At 40.7% G+C, this 25,139-nt stretch overlaps 2 protein-coding genes across 2 annotated transcripts in view; one reads left to right on the top strand and one right to left on the bottom strand.

Annotated features, from left to right (window-relative positions):
* The window catches only part of csmd2 (CUB and Sushi multiple domains 2), a 340,637-nt gene extending 336,090 nt beyond the window's left edge, over window positions 1–4,547 (bottom strand). Inside the window, exon 1 of the mRNA XM_021322558.2 lies at window positions 3,659–4,547. Within this exon, the coding sequence (XP_021178233.2) occupies window positions 3,659–3,845 (187 nt within the window). The 5' untranslated portion in view covers window positions 3,846–4,547. The remainder of the gene's footprint in view (window positions 1–3,658) is intronic.
* A 741-nt stretch (window positions 4,548–5,288) lies between these two features.
* The window catches only part of LOC105934473, a 43,894-nt gene continuing 24,043 nt past the window's right edge, over window positions 5,289–25,139 (top strand). Inside the window, exons 1-6 of the mRNA XM_012874461.3 lie at window positions 5,289–5,640; window positions 8,243–8,368; window positions 8,625–8,693; window positions 13,601–13,745; window positions 13,928–14,816; window positions 17,292–17,432. Of these exons, the coding sequence (XP_012729915.3) occupies window positions 5,417–5,640; window positions 8,243–8,368; window positions 8,625–8,693; window positions 13,601–13,745; window positions 13,928–14,816; window positions 17,292–17,432 (1,594 nt within the window). The 5' untranslated portion in view covers window positions 5,289–5,416. The remainder of the gene's footprint in view (window positions 5,641–8,242; window positions 8,369–8,624; window positions 8,694–13,600; window positions 13,746–13,927; window positions 14,817–17,291; window positions 17,433–25,139) is intronic.

The raw sequence follows: 25,139 nt of genomic DNA on the forward strand, positions 1-25,139 counted from the left end.
AGATTAGAATTTTATGTGTATTTTATCCGACCCACACAGGAGTGGAATTATACATACAGGCTTAAATATCTACCTAAACACGCACTAATGTTTGGATGAATATCCCTGGGCAAACTGCATCTTTGTACTCCCTTACAAGTTTTTGTCACGAGTATGTCTAAAAATTTGGCCATTCTTTGTATCAGAAATTTAAAAGTTAATTTTGAATTTATTGCTTTCCTGATAAAGACCCAGCTTTAAGTTCTCTCAAGAATACCCTGAGAGAACAAATGTCTGCATGGAGAGAATCCCTGCATCATTGTCCATTGTGCAGCTCATCAGAAAACATTCCCAATAAATCCAGACCTTCCTCTCTACTCTTGTTTTTTTTTAATCCACCGTCTCTTCACTCTAGAAAACAGATTGGCTCAAACAAACCATTAAAAGCTCCAAATTAATATACCCTTTATGTCAAGATGAGTGGATGTGCACTACTGACCCAGCACTGTTGCCTCGGCAAATACAAGCATGAGTTTGTTAATGCAGCAACCCCCCCCCCCCCCCTGAAAAGTGAAAGATGAAGATGACACCCATGCAAACACATCTATTGGTGCCTGAATGTGGCTGAAAAGTCATAGGGTTGATGCAAAGGCCTAATTAGGTCTGAAATGAAATGGTTATGTTAAGCAAAGGTTTCAGCAGGACAGTTGGGGCCATTTTAACAGGTTTGTCTTGGCTAAACAAAGCCAAGGACTGGCCAGACTGAAACAGCCATTAAAAGATGTCCATGAACACCCATTGCTTGGATGGATACTGTATTCACTTATAAACAAAGCATTGAGAACGGTTTTACCTACAGCCAATAACCTGAAATGATTAAACACAATTATGCTAATTTTATCACTCAAGATGTGACAGGGATCCACATTTTCTCTCCCCATCAAAAACAAATCCATTGTTGGAATATTCATGTCGATAGTATCATTCATCCCAAACAAAATGATGCCCAATCACATCATTCAAAACTCCAACTCACTACATGAGCACTTGAATTGCACAACAAATGAATGCCTTTTGGGACTAATTTGCTTCCGCTGCGGCCAAATTATGGTAAAGTAACTAAAATCTGAAAGAAATCACTTAGCGGTGGTGTTAGAAGGAGGTCTGACTTGTCGCAAGTTATAAACATTTGGCAGCAGCTGCATCGGATCGAGGGGCCTTCTGCCCCGGTCCGCTGACGTGACACCCCTGCTGCCGCGGAGTGCGTGGCTTGAGGAACTGTCCGTGGTGTTGAACTGAACTTTTAATCTGAGCGGCGGATTCTGCTGCGCCTGTCGCTCTCCGGGGTGTTGAAAATGCCAGCCACCTTTGGACCCTCCCAGAACGCGCTGCGGGTTCATTTAGCACATGCCGAAATTAATGAGCCAATTTAGCTAACTCCAAGCGCTGGAGACACTTTGCTCGTGGGGTCGCATTCGCGAGTTGCAGCGGACGCATGCAAGCAGGCGTTCGGGTGAATCAGGGAGAAGGGTCCGAGCATTTCAAGCATCCGGGTCCTCGACGACGTCAGCGCAAGTTGCATGAGGATGACGACGCAGCGCTTTAAAGTTACTCAAAAGCCGAGAGGTGAAGGCCGTGATCTGGCGCAAACCAACGCGCTGTGTGTCACGAGTCCGTGGCAAACAACGTTGGAGATAGGAATTAAAAATACGCACCAGACAGGGGGAGGCACGTCATCCTAAGCCATCCCTCCCTCCCTTGCCCTCCGTCTCTGTCCTCCATTATCATCCCTTTAATTCTCGTCCCCTGTGCTTTTTAAATGAATGGATGTTGATTGGTACCTATTGAAAGAGGCACGGTGCTCTGGGACGGCCAGGTTTACTCAATTAGGCTTTGTCAAGCAATGCTCTTAACGGCCTTTAAGAGAACGTTAAGGATATGGGAAGATGACAACCAAAGGAGGACTTGCTAATAAATAAAGGCCGGATAAAGGGACTGTATCATACATCTGATTTTGGCACTTATACACATGCATCTGCCGAACTGGATTTATAAATCTGGCTTTGGTTTTGATTAAAAAAAAAAGTCACCATGGGACACCACGAACCACAGGTCCCATCCTTCTCCCTCTCCGCGTATAGTGCGAGGCTCTGGTGCCGCTCAATGGGAGGAAGGGGCAACTGCTGATGGCTGCAACAGCACCAGACCTCATCAGCACCGGAAAACGTGCAGCATTAAAGCCGGTTTACTGGCTCCGCTCAAAGCGCGCGTTGTTACAAGTCTCCTTTGCTCTTCAGCAAACGTGTGTAATAAGTGGGAGTCGCTTTATTGGCTGCAAACCCGAAGAGAGTGTGGAGGCAATAAAGGCTCCCTAGGTGCAAATAAAACAATATAGGTGAAATGGGATTTTTCTCAACTCGAGAGAGATCTGTTGCCATCATCAGGAGTGAGTCTCAAGAGCACAGCTGACAAATGTTTGATTAAAAAGTGGGAGTTGTGTGTGTGTGTGTGTGTGTGTGTGTGTGTATGTGTGTGTTTGCGCAGAATATAAATATTTGCGCTTAAAGTGCACACATGCTACTTTAGGCGCTTGGAATGTTCCAGTTTCCCCACTCATTCGTGGGTTACGAGCTGTCCAAGCCGAGACGCACAGCTATGAGTCACTGTCAAATTCGCATTGTGGCCGTGGCAGTATATTCTTGGTGGTTCTTATTTTGGGTTTTTTCCCCTGCTAAAAATAGGTGTCCGTTCATTGGTGCAGAGCTGAGACAGTGGTAGAGCGGCTGTATGGTGTACATCCTACCCGAGAGAATCGTTGCAGCTCTTCTCCCTTGGCTCTTACTAATAAAACAAAACAAAAAAAAAATGAATGCAGATGAGCGTCACCTTTGAGGGCGCCCACTCAGCAGGTGGGAGTGGGTGGACAGGAACGGCAATCTGTTGAATGTTCAAACTCGTGTTACAAGATTTTGATTTAAAGATTTTTTTCCTGCACGCACACACGCGCAGAAGAGCCCGACCTCAAACCGAAAGAGGTTGAAAGGAGCCCTTTGCAACACCATTGCAAGTTTTTTTCGCAGGAAAGTTGAGGAGAGAAAGCGGCCCGAAAGAGGGAAGATCTCTCCCTCCCCCGAACACACTCACACGCGAGCACACATGCACAAGCGCTCGGACTCCTGAACAGCATAATAATCAGCCCCTTTCTTGTCCACCTCAACGGATTTCCTCATAGGGGGCAAATGCGCGCTGCCCCCGCCACTTTCGCCACAGGAAGAGGAGAAATAAAACGAGCACAACCCTAATAAGCGTTCAGTCTTTTTTAATGGAACCGGAATCAGACGAGTGAAGGATGGCACTGGTATCAAAACGGCCACCCTCGAGCGGGCAGCTTTTTCATAACTTTACGTGGTTGAAAAGCGACATCACACCGAGACCGATCCTTAAAATGTAGGGTTTTGTTTTATTTTATTTATTTATTTGTTTTTGGGGGGGTTGGGGGATGATGCTTCTGTGCGTGCGGGTTGCTGACGCTGATTTGCATTCAGTCAAGGACCGATGAGGTGGAGGAAAGAGTGGGCGGTGGAGTGTGTGGGGGTGAAGCCTGCTGCATTTTCTACACGTCTTCAGCTGTAAAGATTGGGGAGGGGGGATGAAGGGAGGGGGGGGGGGGGGGACTCACCCTCAACTGTGGCGCCCAGTATCAGCAGCCCCATGTAGAAGAGCAGCACCCGGTACCAACGACAGCGCGCCTGAGCTCCTGCTGTCATCAGAGCTAAAATCCCAATGCCATCGTCTCCCTTTCTGCATACGGATCCCGCTCTCCTTACAAGTCCCGGTGCTCCGTCCCGATTTGAAGTGGTGGTCATGGCAGGGGCTTTCTCTCTTTTTCTTTCTTTCTTTTTTCTCTCTTTTTTTTTCTCTCTGCCAGGCACGATGAGTTCTCAGATGCGCAGAAAAGGGAGATTCACTCGGTGTCGGAGCTGAGAAAAATCCCAATGCATGGAGGAGGCTCGGATCTCACAGCTGGACTGAACCATGTCATGCGGGGGACCAAAGGGGTTCAGAGTCTCTTCTCTGATAAGATAGATTTCACACCTAAAAGGCAAGCCGTAGGGGGAGGAGGGGTAGACAACTGGCCAGTAATTTACTCACCAACTCCGCAAAATCAATCAATTCATTAATTCATTAAATCACGAAAACCTCTCACACGCTCCACAAATGCAAACGACGGCACAAGATCCAACAGATTTCTCTCTCTCTCTCAGTTTCTTTTATTCCTCCTGTTCTTGGGGTCGATTTGAAATCCAGTAAATCCACGTTTCAGCTCGTCCTCGGAAATCTAGAGGCGTTATCATCCAAGGATCCAAGAGAAGACCTCTGTCCCCGAAGCGCTCGGAGAAGTTTTCGACCCCAGCCCCGGAGCGTGAACAGTCAGTGGTCGGAGGATGCGGTAGGTCTGGCTGTGGTAATCCCAGCATCTATCGCAGCGAGCAGCCACGAAGCGTCGTCTCGGGTCTGCGCGACGCACAGATTCAGACTGCAGACCTGCTCTCCACTCTGCGCGCCTCTATCTCTCCTCAGCGTCTGCCCACCCGCCTCTTCCCATCTCTCTCTCTCTCGCTCTCTCTCTCTTTCCAAGTTCTCCTGTTCTCTCCTTCGGGTCGCATGCCCACAGTTCAGAATTTTTTTTGGAATAAAGTCAATGAAGAAGCTCATCTCTAATCACTGTAACTTAAATAATAATAATAATAATAATAATAATAATAATAATAATAATAATAATAATAATAATAATAATAATAATAATATAAAACATTCAGTTCTTCCTGTTCTGATTTCTTAGTGTGTGCCTTGGGAGCCATGGTGTCCATTAAAACCAATCATTGGCTTGCCCCGCAGTTTAACCTTGTAGCCTATGTTCACATTCTGCTTATTACACGTGAAATTGATGCCTAACTAGCCGGAACTATGGTCCCCTCTCGGTAAATTTGAATTTCACTTGTAATTTTGCTCATAACACTTCTAATTAATTCCCCGACACGCGTGGAAATAGGTTGATGGGATGCCCATTCCACGATCACAGCTCTTATTCAAGCGAGCGGTTTTCCCACGACTGTCCTGCCTTGGGCACGCTGCGTGGAGTCGTTGAGTGTGCTGTTTTTTTTTGGGGATCACAGCACACGCACGCATGACATTGCTTAACACGAAGAGTTGTTACTTCGGACGATGTTTCAACGCAGGGAAACTTAGTCCAACAGTCCATTCCACTTGATAGAATTCCTACGATTCCAGAATTGTATATAGTTTCCAGGGCAACTAGAACGCGCGAGACGTAACGTTTCCCTTTCAAAAATACGTGCTCAGCACAGAAAAATAACACAACGCATGCTTTTACGAGCGAGATCCCCTAAAAACGAAGAGAGAGAGAGAAAAAAAGATGATAGAAAATCCTTGGAAGCCACTTATTGCCGACCCACGCTTCAGCGCACCCGCTCCGTTTGCGCGACGCTCATGGATTCATCCCAACGCGCCCAGAGATGACTTTGATCGGGTCTGTGAAATTATTTGGAGCAGAACCCATCTGACGGGCAAAGGTGAAAGTTCAGCGCAGAGGCCGCTGGATCCGGACAACATCCTCACCAACAGCGAACTGAGTAACGGGTAGGCTAAGGCTGAAATGCGCATATAGAGATAGTGCCTTGGAAAAGTATTCCCGTCCTTTGGAGTATCACATGTCGTCATGTTACAACCATATATATATATATATATATATATATATATATATATATATATATATATATATATATATATATATATATATATATAGATATATATATATCTATATATATATATATATATATATATATATATATATATATATATATATATATATATATATATACACAGACACACAGACACACAGAAACCTCAAAGGGGTGGCATGTAGTTGTATCTGTGCCCATGAGTCAATGCTTTGTAGAACTACATTTCCCCACAATTACAACTGCAGTTATAAACAGGTATAAACTAACTTTTAACAACATAAACTGAAGTTTTTGACATTATTCCCTGCAATTAAACTCAAATAAATTGGAGTGCATTTAGGTCTGGGGTGTGTCTGTATATGATCTGCACCTTCCCATTGTTGCTCTGGCTGTGTATTTAAGGTCAATGTCCTGCTGGAGGCTGAACCCCTGTCCAAACTCTGAAGGTTTTGCAGCCTCTGACAGGTTTTCTTCCATAATTGCTCTGTATTTTGCTCCCCCTGTCTCCCCATCAGCTCTGTCCAGCTAACCTGTCCCTGCTGAAGAAAAGCATTCCCACAACACAATGGCTTCACCGTCATGTTTTATTTTGGGGGAGGGTGTGTGTGATGTGATGAGCAGTGCTAGTTTTCCTCCAAACATAGCGTTTTGCATGTAGGCAAAAAAAAACAAAATTTTTGTCTTTCTGAATCACCCACCTTCGTCCACGCGCTCACCTTCTCTCTTTGTGGAAATCTGCAAACGGGATTTTGCATGGAGGAACAGCGCACTGCAAGTTATTTATGGCTTGACATAAGTAAAACCTTCTGTGAACTTCTCCAAAACTTCATCCCTGCTCGTGTGTTCCTTGGTCTTCATGATACTCCATGTTCATTAACGTTTAAAGATACTAGAGAAGTTTCTACAGGTAACTTCCGGAGGCAACTGGTTGGGCTTTATTTAAACCCGTTAGAGGAAACTAAATCTAAAAAAGGGGTTAAAAATAATTTTGCATTGCACATTATTTTCCTGGCATCTTACTCATATGTGTTAGCATGTGTGTCCATAATTCATCAGCGATTTATTGTGGGCCATTTAAAAAAAAAAAAAAAAGAAACATACATTGCGTTTTACATTTCTCCTTAGGGCTTAATAAATCTTCATAAATGATGCTCTGGCAGCTGCATCATTTTGTTCTTATGGGGTGTTATCACTTCATTAGCTCCCTAGGAAAGTACTAGGGCCCCTCAATGGTTCTCACTTACCTTAATTATGGAAATTAATTCTTGTATGTCTCAGTAGAATGTGAGACCTGAGGATAATGTCAAAGTAAATTATTCTATATTTTATGTGCCTTCCCTGGGATTTCTACTGTTTGTGTGAGTTATGTAATAATATGCATGCATCCATTCTGACTAGAATGCATAATCTGATCATGCTGCATATCAGGGTCTATTTATTTATTTGTTTTTACCAAGAATTGAAAAAAAAGTGCTGAAAAGCATTAAATGTGTCAAAACATCTAAAAGTATGCCTGGCTGGTATTTTCATTAATGCTACGTTGCATCTCTAGATGATAGTAATCCATCCCATTGATGTCTCAATTTTGCACGGGCTAAAATTGATCCAGATGGTAAATGTAGATCATTCATTTAGGATTCTTGTCACCAATATCGGTAGCAAAGCTTCACAAAAATAATTTTTATGTGATGATGATGATGATGTTATTTTAAGGAGTCTTTTATGATTTGTTTGGGCTGCGAGTTTACATGCAGTGCGTTTTAAAATTCCTTTCAGTTTTGCATCTCAAACAGTCTAGACAATACAGTTGGCTGGTTGGTCATCTGTATGGAAGGATGTATGGATGGGCAGATGAAAAGATGGAAATTTAAGCCTATGTCTGACCTTTATCCCATCTTGGTGCAATAAGAGTTATCGAATTGTTTTCAGAGCCCCTGTATGACGTTAATGTACACCATCTGCTCAGCAGCCACCTGGAAGTTTCATGAGGTCCATGAGCATCCTGGTCTAACAGGGCTGTCTGTTCTGCATCACGACGCGACAGTCAACTGGCTGGGGCCAAAGGAGAAGCATCATTAAAAAGTCATGGTTTGGAAAGGCTACCATGCAACAAATGCTAAACTTCGCCTGTGACCTCTAGACAGAATAACAGTAAAGATGTTTCATATACTGATTCCTACAGTGCACACTGGCAGCTCGTTGAGATTGAGGAGTTATCAAATATATCTTTTTTTGGATGATGTACTGTTCATAAAGTGGAAAAAAAAACAGAATCAATTTAGTCTGTGGCGTCAATTAAGACAAGTTTGCATCACAAGTAGCATTTCCTGTGATCATATTGTGAAAAAGCAATTAGCAGAATAGAATACTTCCTTTGCAAATGATAGTTCAGAAGCATATGCCCAAAAAACAACAACAAAAAGTTGGTTATTTACTTTTAATCAAATGTGTCCGTTTGTCTAAGTCCCACTTGAACCCGTTTCTTCCTTTCTATCAAGCGCTGAGGAGCAGCAGAGAGAGGCAGCTGATTCAGGTGTGAGCACGCCGGATGAGGAGAAGAACAAGTCATCTGACGCTGACTTTACTCATCCCTGTCGTTATCCCGTCGGCCACAGTTCACCCAGGTCAATCTGCCATCCAGAGAGTTTCTATATGAATGGTGCTACTGTATGAGGGAGGGAAAATACTGTTTGATTTAACATATTTTGAAAGCAAACACACAGTTTTTAAAATATAGCACTGCACTTGAGACCAATTAATGGGTAGGCTAAGAAACATAAAATCAATGCTTTTGGATAGATTTATTTATTTTATTTTAAATATTGGTCCACAGGCTGCACCACACTATTAATTATGTGTGTGTTTTTTTTTTGTGGTCAGGGCTGATGATGAGAATCAGAAGGAAAAGGATGATCTCTTCCCAGAAACAAAGTCCAAGGAGGACAGCAGGTAATGTGTGCGTGTTCAGCATCTCTCTTCCACTCTTAGACCACAAATAAAAAAAGAAAGAAAATAGAAAGGCCTTGAACAAAGCTAACCAATATTTTAAAGTTAAATTAAATTGGTTAATTACATGTTGAAATAGATGGTATCAAATTCTTAATTTGGAGGTTTGCAAATGTTTAGTGTGACAGCCTCGCAAACAGACGATTTAGCACCTCAGTACAATCTACAACAAATATAAAAAACTGATGAAATCGTTCTTATTGTTCTCTTGTTTCTTACTACAACAACACTTTTGGCAGAGCAAAACTAAAAGTAAGCGCCTTAAAACCAATGGTTGTTTTTCCTGCATTGTTGCATTGACAGTTAATAAATGCTTTGTTCGGCTTAAAATCAAGAATTTACAGTATTGGGCAGCCACAGTGTAAGATAAGTTAAAATGAAGCTTAAGCGAAAATTCAGACTGAAGAAACTCTATTGCCTACCTCCATCAATCAGACTCATCCGCCTCCGACGCGAGCCAATCAGCTTTGAACTGCTCCTCCTCGAAGCCAATCAGCATCCTGGGTTCATCTTAAAAGAACTCCACATCCTCGTCTCGGCCTTCTGCTCAGCGAGCAAGCGGTGGCTGCACCGTGTCTGGTTTGGACTCTGATGACTGGATTCAACCCACCTCCATCCCCTTCTCCACCATCGTAGCAAGCTCCGCCTGGCTTTCCTACGGTCCTCCTTCAACCTCGTCCCTATCAGAGTGTAATTCCTCCTGGACTCTTACGGATTTCCCAGTCACTCCTTAAAACGGTCTGGCAGAAGACCGCCATGTTGAGCCTGGTTCTGCCAGAGGTTTCTTCCCAAAGGGGAGTTTTTCCTCTCCACAGTCGCTTCAAGCTTGCTCATTATGGACAGTTCAGGCAAACCTGTATTTATCAAGTTGGACATCTAACTCAAACAGATCATCATATGGACTGAAGAAACTTTGTTTATCTCCACTCCACCACCGGTTTCAGGCCTGGGGGGAAACATCCCTAATTTCATAAGCCTGCTTGTGCATATTGAAGTATAATTCAGCATGAATTTTTCCTGCCGAGGTCTGAGCGCCAAACTCTTAAAAATATTGTATCAATAAAAATCTTCTAATTGCCTTTTCTTTCTGTGTGAGTTTTTCAGATTGAATTAAACTCAGACATCAAACTAAAAACTAACACAAAAAAAGACAGCAAATCCAAGCTATTCTTCCAGACAATTAGAATTTTTTGAATGATGAGCAGCAGAAAAGGACAGTTGATTTGGTTTCAAACATGAAGGCTGGTGAGAAGAACAACGGAAGCAAACTCCTTCTTCCTTGCCCTTATCTTTCAGGCCACAGGTCAGCAAAGGATGAACAAGACATAAATAAGCACTGATCATATGAAAAATGCAGACAAATTTGATCAAATCTTAACATATCAGGTACAAAGAAAATACTCATGGGTAGTTGTTTCAGTTTACGCAGTCATTTTTATTTAATTGTAGATTGTTTTTAAGATCTGTGTTAATGATGTTTCACAGTGTTTAAAGCGTTCATTTTAAACACAGGTCAACAAAGTGTTTTAATAATATTTTACATATAAACTTAAAAATAAATATTCACCTGAGGGGCAAAATATTACACGGCAAAAGAAACAAACAAAAAACTGGTTACATTTTCTATTTTTATAGATTGGATTGAGTAAATGGGAACAAAATTTGCCTTTGTGGAAAGCTTAAAGCCTAAAGACCCGACCAAGTATAGCTTCTCTCACATGTCCAACCACGGCCAAAACTGTTGCTTTTTTACATAGGAAGTAATGGGGTCCTGATGAGGACCTCATTACTTCCTGCTCTAGTTGTTAGCATAGGGCACTTGAGTTCTGGCCAGGGCAAGTTCCCCGGACTGCCGCTCTGGGTCCCTGAGCAAGACCCTTAGCCCCAGAATGCTCTCCGTTGCCACACAGTGGCAGCTCACTGCTCCCTTAAAGGGATGGGTGAAGTGCAGAACACAAGTTTTATTGGAATGTATGTTGCAATGGTAAATAAAGATGATTATTATTACTATCATGGATAAGCTGCTAGTTTATCTTAGCCTAATGATGAAGTATTTGCCACTTCTAGTTTATCACCTTATTATTAGAAATGGTTAGCTACTCATAAAATGACCAAAGCACTAGTCAGTAACTAACAGTCTTACCATTACTATAACCAAATGATGAAAAAAAATCTGTTGTTCACCATTACATCACCTTAAGCTATTGGTTAACCCTGTTGTTTCCCCTGAGTTATAGCAAATAATTTTAAGCTACAGTTCTCTACCAAGTCACAGAGCACCAAGTAAGCACATTAAGCACTGAAAGGGAATAGCATTTCAAGATTCGACAATGCTGAAATAAAGCTTTTTCTACTACTAGAACCTCATTGGTCCAGTGCTGACCTTTGAGTTTAGGAGACCTTTTATGTCCCAGTGATTTATAGGTTAGCGTAAAATGTGTGGAAAAAACAAACAGCCAAAAGCCTAAGAAAAAACTCTGAATATTAAAAAAATATTCATCAAGATTTACAAAAACATATTCTCGCTCCTTGTGAGAGAAGTATAAAGAATACAAGAGATAATTTCACAGAGAGGATTCCTGTCAGTATAAATACACCTTTTGGGAAAGGTGTATTTACCACTAAGCAAGAGGCATCACACCAAGAAGACCAAGGTACTCTCTAGACTAGTCAGGGACAAAATTGTTGACAAGTACAAGTAAGGGTGGGGCTATAAAAAAACAACAACAACAACTTTTGATGTTCCTCTCCAAGCATTATCAAATCCATTATCTATAAAAATGAAAAGCACATGGTATCACAACAAACCTGGAAAGAGAGGGCAACCCACCATAACTCACAGACCAGGTAAGGAGGGCATCCCATAGAGCTGGGCTTTACAGAAGAGTAGCCAGAAAAACAGCCATTACTTAGTGTCAAAAATAAGATGGCATGTTTTGAGTTTGCCAAAAGGAGTGTAGGCGACTCCCAAAATATATGGAAGGTGGTGTTCTGGTCAGATCAGACTAAAACTGAACTTGCAGCCCCCAAGGAAAACACTACGTCTGGAGCAAACCCAATACTGTCGTAATTTGTAGTGGCTGTTGTTGGACCCAAATACAGAGAGGCAGAGGTAGAGGCAGCGAGAAGTTATTGGTGGATTCAAGGAAAATCAAAACTCACAAAAACACTGGAGGATGCAGGAGCCAGTGCAAAAAAAACAAAACGTAGGTCCAGGAAGCACAGAGGAAGTGATTGGTCAAAGTGACAGGAAACAGTAGAGGAGTTTAAGTGGGAGGATGAGAGCTCCAGATGAGAGCTGGAACAATGGTAGGGGTTGACTGACAAATTGATGGCAGATGTGGAGAGGGAGCTGGAGGAAAAAATGAAGAGGGTGAGTGAGTGGCAACAGGGGGCGAGAGAGAGCAAGAACAAGGAAAATAATCTAAATGTAACTGAAGATAACTAGACAATGGGAATAAACTAAAGACTGTACAGAAGGGACCTGAAACAAGGCTGATCTAATAAATAGAAGAAACACAGGATGACCAGGAGAAAACCATGTAGGGGAAATAACTAGGATAACTAAGAAAAGAGTGAGATATAAAACAAGGAATAAAACATAATCCAACAATGCTGAAATGCTAAAACAGAACAAAAACCCAAAACTAAGGAGACTGTGAATACATGCCATTACTCTAAGAACACCATGGCCACGGTGAACCATGGTGGTGGCAGCATTGTGCTGTAGGGATGAGCACAATGAGTGCGAGTTGAGGAGAAGATTGATGGTGCAAAATACAGGGATTTTCTTGATTTTCAAACCTATCAGTCTGCCTGTGATTTGAGACTGAGATGGAAGTTTACCTTCCAGCAGGACCATGATCCGAAACATACCGCTAAAGCAACACTCGAGTGGTTTAAGGAGAACCATTTAAATGTGCTGGAATGGCCTAGTCAAAGGCCAGACCTCAATCCGGTTAAGACTCTGTGGTTAGACTTTAAGATCACTGCTCACACGTAAAAACCTTCCAAAATGTAGGAGCAGGAGCAGTTTTGACTTGAGAAAGTAACAGTGACAAGATGTGACTAGGTCATACAGACTTATCCAAAAAAAAAAGGGGGGGGGCAGTTATGGAAGCTGAATTTTCAGTTATTTTGTCAAATTTGTTATTTACTTCACAACACAATTAAAAAATACATCTTCAAAGTTGTATGTACCATCAAACGATTCATTTCAATTTCAGGTTGTGAGGCAACAATACATGACAAATGCCGAGGGGTTAAATACTTTTACAAGGCATTGTACAAACATTTATGTGTGGTAGAAAACTAAATAGAAATTACACTAAAGACACCATCCCCATGGTGAATCATGGTATTGACAGCATCATGCTCAGGGGATGTTTTTTTTTTCTCCAGCAGGGACAGAGAAACTGGCCAGAGTTAATTGGATGATGAATGGAGATAACTGCCGGGCAAACCTGAAAGACAATTTGATAGAGGCTGCAAATGATTTAAGACTGGGGCGGGGGCTCTTCTTCCAGCAGGACAACCTCCCTACATGCACAGCCCAAGCCAAAACACAATTGTTTGGATCAAAGTTCATCAATGCATCTTCAGGTTCATCAATGAACCTTCAGGTTTAATACAGAAAATTCATTTAGTGGGCTAAAGACAAATACATATCAACTTAATTTTTTGGGAAATATTAGAAAGCATGCATCACTGTTTTCAGTTGGTCACATAACATCCCTAAAACATACATTAAAAATTGTGGCTTGTTATGATTGTTAACGAAATCACCGTGCAGCGTAAAAGCCTGAAAAAAAAAAATTGTGCGTCCTTGTAACTTTTCTGTTTTTCTTCAGGGCTGATGAGGGACAAAAAAAGATGAAATGTTTGGCTCTCAGGAACCAGCACGAGAAGGACAAGAGACAACACCACACTGAGTTCAATCTTCCTTGCCCCTCTGTCTCGGACTGCAGATGTCTCCATGTTGCCAAACCTGCGCAGGTAATGAGCTCCTCGACCGATGCAGAGAGGAACCTAGAGCAGGATGAGAAACAAACAGCAAAGGTTGATTCAACGTGTTGGCTTCCATCGGACTAATCAGCACTTTAACTTTTGCCTTTTTACTTGACAAAAAAAACAACATACCAGTGATCACTATTATTTCAATGTCTCTGTCATGTCAGGTAAAATGTGTGAAAGAAAACCTGAAGAGCGGAAGAACATCTACCAAGAATTCAGGGGTTCCTCAGGCTAGTGCTGAACATGAAAAGAATCCAGGAGATCCCGTCTCACCTTTTCCTGCTAAACTACACCAGCCTTCATGTCAAAGAGAACACGAGCGAGACACTGATTCTAGTAATGATGATGATTCCGTCCCTCTGCTTGGGGTAAAAACGTGTCCTTCTGATGGCGGTGAGGCCGCTGCAAAGATTGGCATGGAGGACGGGGAGAAAAAAGAACTCCCACGTTTTTCTGAATGCAGCACCTCTGACAGGGAGCAGGGTATCCTATTTAACACGGAAACCGACTTTCCTCAGCTACCCACCAACAAGGCTGGCATTACGCTCTGTCCCACCGAGCCTTCAACCTCGAGGAAGGTGCATAGCCAGTGGGAGATTCCCTTCTCATTCCACCCACACCAGGCTCCCACTGCCTCTTTGGCGAGTGGCACGAGTGCCCCTGTACAGGCGCCAATCCAAGGCAAGGAGCTCCACGCTTACCCCGCAACCGACACGTCACCAGAGCAGCAGAGGGCCTACGACCTATTGGCTGACTTTCCAGCTCTACAACCCCCAGAGAACCCTTTAGCCCTGGGCGACATGTGTCATGGGAATCCCACGACTACAACCGCAGAAGCAGAGAGAGGTCCTACCCTCTCACCAAATCATCGCCAAGGCAGCGCGGTTTCCCACAAGAGGAGAGTGGAAAACGTGCCCCATGAGGTCTCCTCCATCTGTTCAGGAGATCAAAAATCAGCACTGGGCCTTGAAACATTTGGCTTGGTCAGCCAGTCCAACTCCCCCAGAGCTAGCTGTGAGAAAATCAGGGCCAACAAGCAGCTGCCTCCTACAGGTAATAAATCTGCCGTGTGTCTGTATCCCAGTTAAGCTCATTGTTTATATATATATATATATATATATATATATATATATATATATTATTTGCTATCTATACTGTATATATAGCGGGAGATACATGTTCTAAACACACCATAGCGACTGCAATATTTTTGTTTCATCTAAGAAATTTACTTGAATCTAGAATGTTATTTAAACTTTTTTTATACATTTTTTTCCCCTCAATAATCTCTCAGAATTATTTACATTGTTCTAGTGAGTTAAATAACCAGATTATTCACTGTGTCGTGTGGAAGATGTAGCTTAGCTTTATGGCAATCTCCTTCCGACGGTATGTTTACCTCCTTGTTGAGTCATAATTTGTGTCCTGATTTTGGACTGCATCCTCTGACGGTCCCATTTGAGGCTTATTATATTTGTAATTGCTTTTACAAATGCATGCATGTTCCCACCCCCCCTCTGGTTTTAAAGCGGCACCGGGTGGATCTTTCTCAGCCTAGCACACTCCAAGGCTCATTGAATTGCCATCATGGCTGTAATAAATCAAGCTTGTTATCAGCTTAATTCTGCACTTTTAAATTTTAATACTCGTTCCAAACTTACAATGATAACAAAGAAAACACATTGTCAAAATATGATAAGCAGTTGTTAATGTCGAATTTCGCCCCTGTTAATCCTGCAGGTTCTTTAAATGCAGTTTTTTGGGCCTGCACGTTCATTTTACTATATATACCCTAAGCAGTTTTAAAACAAAACCCCGCTAGATTCTGTCCTTTGAGGTAAGCAACCTCTGGAGACCTACAGAGACAAAGACCTCCACAAACCTGACAGTGGCACAGATAGGTTTGCATTTCTTTACTGAATCTCGCTATTTGGGGTGCTAGATTCATGAGAGGCTGTTGGAACAAAAAGATGGGAGTTGCCGGAGGTGCATTTAACCTAAACTAAGCTAAAATAAAACTAAAATAAACAAAACTAGCAAAGATGCAAACAAGACGTTTACTTCCCAATGCACAGTTGTGAAGGAGGGCAGACAGAAAAACAAAAAAAAACAAGAAAAAAAAAACAGCTAAAACCAAATTTGACCTGTTTTTCTTATGTAAAAACAAGCTAAGATAGCGCTGCAACATAGCTAGCTTCTACAGGAAGTCATAAAAGAAGCAGCTTCGAACTCCCATGAGCCACTATTTGTGTTCTTGGCTTTCTCTCATTTCTTTATTGTTTTTGTCATGTGGCCACCATGTATGCTGATAATATACTGGTCCTATTGATATTACCAATCAATAGTCACCATAATAAAATGCTCGCCAGCTCTAGGAGATATGTTGCCACTCTACATAGGATGGCAATGTGGTGAATACCTAATATTTCAGCACTTTCAGGTTGGTATGTAGTATTTATGGTGTTAGATAATAGTTTGAGCTTTCTTTCTGGAAAAGTCGTCCTCCCTCATACCTCGAGTCACAACCCCTTTCATCTGACTTTTCCTTCATTTAAATTTTACAACCTCCAGGTTTGCTGTAACTTTGACCTAAATATCCTTTTAGAAGTTGCACAAACTTAAAAAAAGAAAATAGATAGTTCCACATGTTCCTCTTAGCTCCCATAAATCTCATTTAATAAATGTTTTCGTGCCATTAATCAGGCCGCCTAACGCGACACTTGAAGACTTTATCCGGGGTCCACTCAAGCCCCAAACTGGGCCTTTTTGATGCTCGTATTTCCAACTCCCCACATAGGCAGCTGTGCACATGTAAAAACTCTGCATCTCTCTTGTGTAGGTGTTAAACGCTGTGACTCCGCATTGCTGTTGCAGGGGAATGCTTCTTAAGTTGGATGACTCAGTGAGAGAAAAAAAAAAAATAAAGTTTTCGTAATGAGGGGATTATTGCGCAGTGGCAAAGTAAATTACACACTGAGCCTTCCAAACTAACTGCTGGTGCAGAACAGAACAGTAGATGTAGATGTAAAAAAAAAAAAAAAAAAAAAAAAGAAAGTGCCAGCATCAACTCAGGAACACAGTGATGCTTTTGGTGAGGTGTAAGCCTTGGATTGAGCATGCGGCGTCTCCTACAGCTCCTCCTATATATGAATCCTATTCCATTATATTTAGCTTTATTTGATTTTGCTTCTGCTTCTTAACAGGTGTACAACTTTAGCTGAAGGCTGCTCTGCTCTGCCCAATAAATGAGGATTTGATATATACTCCCAACACACCTCCAGCCGTATACAGTCAGCGCTGATATGATAGAGTTTATCCGCTGATAGCATAGCTCTGTTGACTCAATAGCATTTTGTTGAAACCCCCGAGGGCTAGACTGCAGAAAATTCCTTTGCCGGGGTAAAAGGAACACAGCTCTGTTAAGCCTACCCTCTGCATCACACTTAACATGACACAGGTGAGAAAAGACAGCGTGCATGCGAAATGGCTGAAGCACTAATCCGTAACCCCTTGCTGTGCACATTGCAGTTGCAGGTACAGATGGCGTGGGTGTCAATGCCAGGTCCTGGGCTAGCGCTGCCAAGGCAGGCATGAGGCAAGCAGCTGTCCCCCAGGAGAAAGCCAGACCTTGTACCTTTCAACACGCAGTTGCCATTAGCAGAGCCAAAGGTAAGGCTATAGCCCTAGCCTCCATGTGTCTCTCATGACCAGGGCACTGGATATCATGTTTCTTGGTGGATCACATGCAGAATTTATTATGATCATCGCTGGTCGAGTGCTTTTCTTTTGCGATGCTAACTAAGCCCATGAGTTGAGAATGCCCTCTTCCCCCCCCTCTCATGAGCTTTGCATAAAGAGTTCTTTGTGCTGATTTCTCATATATCAATTATGCATATCCCTATGAAATTACATTGGCATCCACGTTTGTGCACAATGGTCAAATTTCAGTAACTGTGCGTATTTAAATGATTTGAAGGCAACCTGATCTCATGAAAGATGCTTTGACAATGCTGCCAATGTTGAAATGAATGTGTGTTTTGGATAACTTTCTGCTGTGGAATCCCTGTGGTTGCATACCTAATTTTCGTGCATTTCTTTTAAAACATTTTTTGTCGAGGTATATGTGCAATTCGTCATTGACTGCAGCACTAATGAGGCACGATTGGTCCTGTACGTGTTTAAAAGTTGGGAAGGGGTGCTTTTCATTAAACACAGGACATGGTTTGGTATCCTTTAATAGGTTTGACAGGCTTTATGGAAATTAATTATTGTACTTTTGGAACAATATTCAGAGTTATTAACTCTTTGAAATCGGCATCAGCTGACTTATCCTTATTGACTAACTATGTACAAGCCACACAGCTAACAAGCTTTTGCCTTTTACAAGGATTGTACTGTTTAAGTAATTGCAAATGGATTAAGGCTTAGACGACAGGGGTATCATCTCACAACATTGGTATTTTTGCATTGAAATTATTATCTTTTAATTAAATACATTGCTACTTTGCGGTTAGGGCTTTGCTGTTTCAGCCTTAACACTGACAATGTTCAACTATTCTCCAAATGCCAGCTCGGTGCCTTCCACCCGTCTCACACTGGACCAGGACTGATTCAAAACATAACAAAAATCAGCCCAAACATGGATGGTCTCTGCAGGGTCTCAGAGGGGTCCTCTGGAGGGAATCAAAAATGCAGTATGCTCCCCATTATACATGATGGATGGTGACAGCTCCCTGACTGTTTTGGGAATGCTCAAAACTTCCATGGTGAGGCTGTGGTGGGTAATTTTCATAGCATCAGCATATCTACATCCTGGGTGTAGCACCCCTGTGTGGATTAGGAATAATATAGAATCTCAAGCAGGACTGGCCTCGCTGGTTTCATGGCAAGGCTGTAATTTATTTTCAGCTCCTTCGCTCAAATAGATCAGTATACACAGAGCTCTCTAGATCAGGGCCCCTAGCTGAGGAGAAGCACATGCACACCTCCGAATTGTTCATATGGATGACAGGAACCTCCACAGAACTGTGAAGCTTCTAAGGATGCAGTTTAAATTCAAAATGTATTTGTCCCACTGTCAAAGGGAAGCTCTGGCATTGCATTTAGTGAGGAGGAGAAGAAGATGAATGAGAAAATTGTCGTTTCAAAAAAGGATCTCACAATGCTAGCCGTGGAGTGCAACAAAAACAACTTTAGGCTTCAGAGGCTTGGCGCGATCCGCTCAGAGTGATCAGAAAACAACACAAAGATTTTTTACACTGTGTATGGTTCCTTCTGGCGATGTTTGCAAAGATTTTAGCAGACAGTATTGGGTTAAGATTTTGGTGCAGAAATAACTGGCTACTAGGCAGAAAACAACACACCTCCCACCACCACCACCACCTGCATCCTCTCCTCCCATCCTGCTTGCAAACTGATGAAAGTCCTGATGGTGTTTGCTTCTCCAGGCAGCAACTAATGCTGAAGGAACAGAGGCCAACGACAATTCAAGGGAAGTTTCCCAGATTGTTATGACACATGCAAGTCAGATGTGATGAGGGCTGAGAGTACAAAGTTGCATGAGGCTTTCTAAATTTGCCATTACCTAGCGTCGTTCCAAAGTTCTTGGAAAACGTGGTTACGTTAATTCTTTGTGAAGAAGACCTTACTCTCTGGCTATCACTGATATTTGACTAATGTCATAGAGATAATAATTATCTAAACATGTCGTCTTCCCATAATATATTTTTGCTTTAACTTATAAGAACTATAAATCACATAGATCTGAACTTAAAGGTTACAAAAATATCTTTAAAGCTCATAAATAGTGTAAGAAAGTACACAAATAAGGTATGACAAGAATAAATTCTTTGATATATTTTTTTTTATATGAACATTTTGTTTTCTGCTTATTGTTTCCAAAGCTGAGCATGCAGCTGTTTGCCAACGGAATGGCGTCATGAGGAGCACAGCTTTGTGCCATTGTCATGAATCCCGCAACCTAAGCCACGCTGTTAGGCCTAATTGCTCTTCTGTCTATTGGATGAGCTATGACTTTATGTTAAGAATAAGTTTAGACAAATACATTACAGACACTAGATTTAGTTTTTAGCAAGACAAAAAAACTAACTAGTTATCAAGATGCAGAGCCAGGGTGTAAAGAACTTATTAAAACAAAATATGTTCTTTTGTCACATATTATTATTAATAGGGACTGGTCATTTTCGGATCAACTTTGTCTGGTATAATAAGGAGAAGTCTACAAAAGGGTGTGTCAAACCTGCATAGTAATTAGTGGCCTTGAGGTATGTTTTTCGATGTTTTTACATCAGCAGCATCACACACCCATGAAGATATTTGCCAAAATTGTTTTCTATCCAATCTATTCACATTGGCTGTGTCTGGTCGGCAGCTGATGCTCCACGGTGTAGAATCCAGCGATGCTTTTCAAACCTCTTTTTTTTCAGGAACACCTACTGTTCCCAGTTTTGAGCGGCTTGTCTAACGTGAATTAAAGATGGCCATTGACACATGCTAAATGATAAAACACATTGCAGTGCTCACAGTTGTGCAATTACTTGGCAATAAAGTTATTTAATGTTTAATCAAATAACACTTGGTCTGTCAGGTACTGTCCTGAGAATATCAGTCCTATTTGGCTTTGAGATTAGGACAATAGGTGAGAGAGAGATTCGAGTTCTAGCATTATCTAGCAGCAAACTGCTCATACTTGGAATAAATAAGCGACAACGTATCTTCAAGTATAATAATTTATTAACAGAAATAATTCAACTTCAAGTCAAACATATTTCAATCAGCAACTCTTCTTTACTAGGCTAGTGACACTTAAATAAAACTACAGAGCAAAATTAACATAAAAGAAACTAATGAGCTATGCACATACAAAAAGAACAAAGGAACAAATAAAAATGGTTAAACCATCACCATAAAAAATGATTCAATGATTTTAGAGTTCAATGAGGATCTTAAACTTAGAGGAACAATGTTCATCTTAAAGAATTTTAAATGAGGTCAAATTAGCTTAACTAATGTGTTCATCCCATTCATAATGCAACACAGACTTAAATAAAACGTTAGAGAAAATTATATTTTAAACAATTATTTGCTAAATTGAAATTCAATAACCTTTAGAACACTTGATTTATAATTATTGTGATTGTTTCTCCAGAAATAATCACATTTGAATGGTTGAGGGGCGCTTTTAAGGGGTCGGACGACCAGAAGTTATGCTGGAGCTATGCCCGGGTCACGTGGCTAAACCACAAGGCAATCAGCTTGATAGCTTTCTACAAAATATCATTAATCAACATTAATGTTCCTTATTAATGCTATATGAACACTTGTGGCCCTGTTGGAGAATTGCAGAGCGAATGACAACAAGTTGTTCAAGTTGGCTTGTAGCAAGCTTGCTGTATATTTATGTGTGTGACATTCACGGTGCTGAACCTGAACTGCTAAACTCTTTTAAATTAAATGACTAATATGAACTGATCTTTAAGCCTTATTAGTGAAATAAAAAAACAAATCTAAATTAAAATTGAATGACTCTTAAGTCCTGTTCTGATGGGATTAGTTTTACCCAGGGATCACATGCGACTTGTAATAATTGTCTGTGTTGCTGATCCTGTGCGAATCGGCCATGTCAGCAATTTGTAAAGTAAAAATCTCCGTTCAAATTACCTTCCATATTTTGGCTGAACAGTGATAATACTAATCTAATGGGAAAAGCCATCTCTGTGATTTGGAGAGAAATAGGCAGGACCCCAATACCTGTTTAGGCACTTTTTGTTTCCTGGGTGCATTTTTATTTGTTTTTGGTAAAGAATGGAGGCTTTATTGAAGTGTTTAGAAAACCATTTGGGTATGGCATCAAAAAGAAAAGGCTGAAGAGAAGGAACAATATCAGATGCAAACAGTGGATCACATCATGCACTGTGTGGTAAGAACAGTTTTCTTTAGGGTTTCCTTTAGGGTTAGGGGACAGTGACAGACCCTTCTCTAAATGTAAGGATCAATAAAGTAATTTTGAATTGAATTGAATTCATATGTACTTAATATATAAAACTTCATATTGCCCATGGAGCTGATAGTTTTGCCTCAGTATTGATCTCTGTCTTTTTTACTTCAACAAATTAAAAGAAATCTAGAAATAAAAGGTGGATACATATTTTATCCTACAATTTTAATGGGTTTTAGCATTCCCTGTGCAATCTTTTTGCGTATTGATATAAAACTAGTTTATTTAGATATTAGTTAATTTACACATTAATTAGTATCAGTAACAGCAAGGCGAAGCCGACCTTATATGAGAAACTTTTGTGACTATTTTATCTTTGGAGAATAGCTGGAGAACTCTTTCCTCCTCTTTCCTGTTGTTGCACAAAGCCAAGCAGCTGCTGGCTCTGTAAAATAATGCTGACCACTCAGGAAAAGTTTGAAGTGACTGTTTGTAGGAAGGAGTTCAGTATTTTAAACTTTTTTTTTTCTATTTTCAGCCCAACTCTCCTTGTTATCTGGTTTCCTAGGGTTATGTGTGAAACTCAAATCCGTGCTGCATCAGAAAGCTTTCATAGTTAAGTGCTGACAAAGCTGTCTTTAAGAATTATGTTGCTTAATTGACAACTGTCACGTAGAAACAGACCACCTTCACTTCATTCTTCCTATGTGTTTCCTCATCCTCCCCATTCCGTGTCCGACCTATTTAAATTTCGTCCACACTTTGTTTCACTGTGTGCAATAGTAACTGTGGCAGCAAGACTTACTGCGCTCTGAGCTTTGCCCCTTTGGCCTCAGCACTTCTAAACCAGCGGGATAATTACTGAGGCTGCAAACACATTCCCCCCCGGGTGTGGAAGTGGCAAAATGGGGGATTCTTAGTGTCAGCAGACAAATAAGATGCAAAGAGGCAAGCTGGAACAAGAGAAAAAGAAAAACAAACAAGGACAAAGGGATTGTAAAATAAGTGACAGTGATGTAGAGAGACATTATAAAAGTTTTATTTATTTTTCGCAGGCGAGCAGCTTACGCTGAGATGCAAGTAAATGCTTACAGGGAGTGTGAAAAAGTTACGTGAGCTATTTCAGACACTGACGTATTTGAAAATCCTCTTTTCTGTCTCTTCCTCTGATATTACCTAGACAATATCTGAGTCCTGTATCACTTTTTCTTTTGTCGGTGCCTAAATGCCATGGAAATATTTTTTTTCTGTTTGAGTTAAAGAACAAACACCTAAACAATTCAAATTAGAAGGAGGTAAACAGCTTTTTTTTTTTTTTACCAGGCGTTGGTGTTTGGATGAGAGCAAGCTGTGAAAGGATGTTCTCTGAAAACACCAAGGCCACTCACCTACAGCAGGGCTGTGGTCATATGTGTGTGTCTAAAGAATAAAGTCGGAATTATTCGACCATCCCTACGCAGTCTGCAAATATTCAATTGCGAGATATGACTTATATTTGAGACAGAACCAATAAACCAAACCTGTGATTGTATTTGAGTAAAACAACAAAACAGAGCAACACACTAACAATCCAAAATATTTCACTCTTGGCAGAAGAGAGAAAAAAGCATTTTGCCAAATCCTTTGGTTTAACAGCCTGTGATCGATGTGCTGTAGAAAATGTAGGACTGTCAGAAACGAGGCACATTTGGAGGGATGTGAGAGGAGGTTTGGCAGGGATAAGGATTGCGTATTTGAGCCCGCATGCCCTGCAGCTTGTACTAGTGTGTGAGTGGCAGAGAAACAGACCAAAGTTTTCCCCTCCCGTGTTCTTTCTTTGTTCTTCCAGCTAATAAGCCTGGCTCCAAGCTGTTGCTTGGCTACACTTTTCTGTTGTTACTATCCGGCAGGTTGCCGTTTTCCTCCCTAAGTTCTTCCTTTTAGAATTATTTATATATATATATATATATATATATATATATATATATATACATACATATATATATACATATATATACATATATATATATATATATATATATATATATATATATATATATATATATATCTATACATATATATACATAGATATATAAATATATATATCTATATATATATATATATATCTATATATATATATATAATACATATACATATATATATATACATACATATACATATATATATATATATATATATATATATATATATATATATATACATAGCAAACTATATTTTATTAGGTTTTGTGAGAGCAGTACATATTTGTGCATGTGGATGGACGGTCTTTCACATTTTACAGTAAAAAATCTGGAAGCCGTTCTTTATATGTTTATTCACCCCTATATAAACTCCAGCTCAATCAAAGGCTTTTAGAATACCTCTATAAGTAAATCATAGTCCTGCTGGGTACCATTTAATTTAATTAAAAACAGCTGTTCTGTGAAAGCCTCAGAGGTTTATCAGATGACATTAGAGAACAAAAAGCAACATGAAGACAAATAATTACCGCAGAAAGGTGAGGGAGAAAGTTGTGGGAGAAAGTTTAAAGTGGGATTAAGTTATAAAAGAGCACGCTTTTGAAGACCTAACTAAAAGCTGGTCAAGCCATCAATTTTGAAACGGAAAGAGCATGGCACAACTACACACCTACAGATACGTCGTCTATCCACCTGAACTGACGGCAAGGAGAGTATTAATCAGAGAAGCTGCAGAGATTCCACAGCTCGGAAGAGAATCTCCTGTCAGGAATACCATTAGTCATATCATAATCCTGGCGGTTATGAAAGAGTGGCCAAAAAAAAAGGTGTGCAGGATAAAAGAAGCCCTGTTTGCAGTTTGTGACAAGCTACGTACACACGGACAACATTAAAACGGCAAAGAGGGTGTTCTGGTCATATGAGACCAAAACAGAATATTTTGGCCCACATGCTAAATTCTATATAGGTGTGATGAAAGACTGGTCAACGGCATCCTGACACCATCACAGTCAATATAGTGGTGGCATCCTCATGGTGTTGACATGCTTTTCTTAAACAAACACAAGAGCTGATGGGAAAGGAGCTAAATACAGGTATTTGGAATATTTGTTAAAACGGGAAAACCCTCACAACCCTCAATTGTTTATCAGCATGAAACTGTTGGAGGTAGTAAAATACTTGAGATTGGGTTAGGGGTTCAACTTCTAATGGAATAGTTTTAGCCACAGCTACAAACAAATGGTTCAGATTAAAGCATATGAATGCAATAACTTAAATCCATTGTAGAATTTGTGGCAAGATATAAAAACTGGTGTTTATAGATGCTCTCTATTGAGTCTAAGTTTTAATTATTTTTCAAAGAATGAGCAAATATTGTTTCCGTTTCTAGACGGTGGAATATTGGTGGAAGCACAATGACGAAAATCAATGCTTGACAAAATCTTCCGCTTTTTTATTTGT

This window comes from Fundulus heteroclitus, chromosome 13 (assembly GCF_011125445.2).
Source record: "Fundulus heteroclitus isolate FHET01 chromosome 13, MU-UCD_Fhet_4.1, whole genome shotgun sequence".
Taxonomy (NCBI): domain Eukaryota; kingdom Metazoa; phylum Chordata; class Actinopteri; order Cyprinodontiformes; family Fundulidae; genus Fundulus; species Fundulus heteroclitus.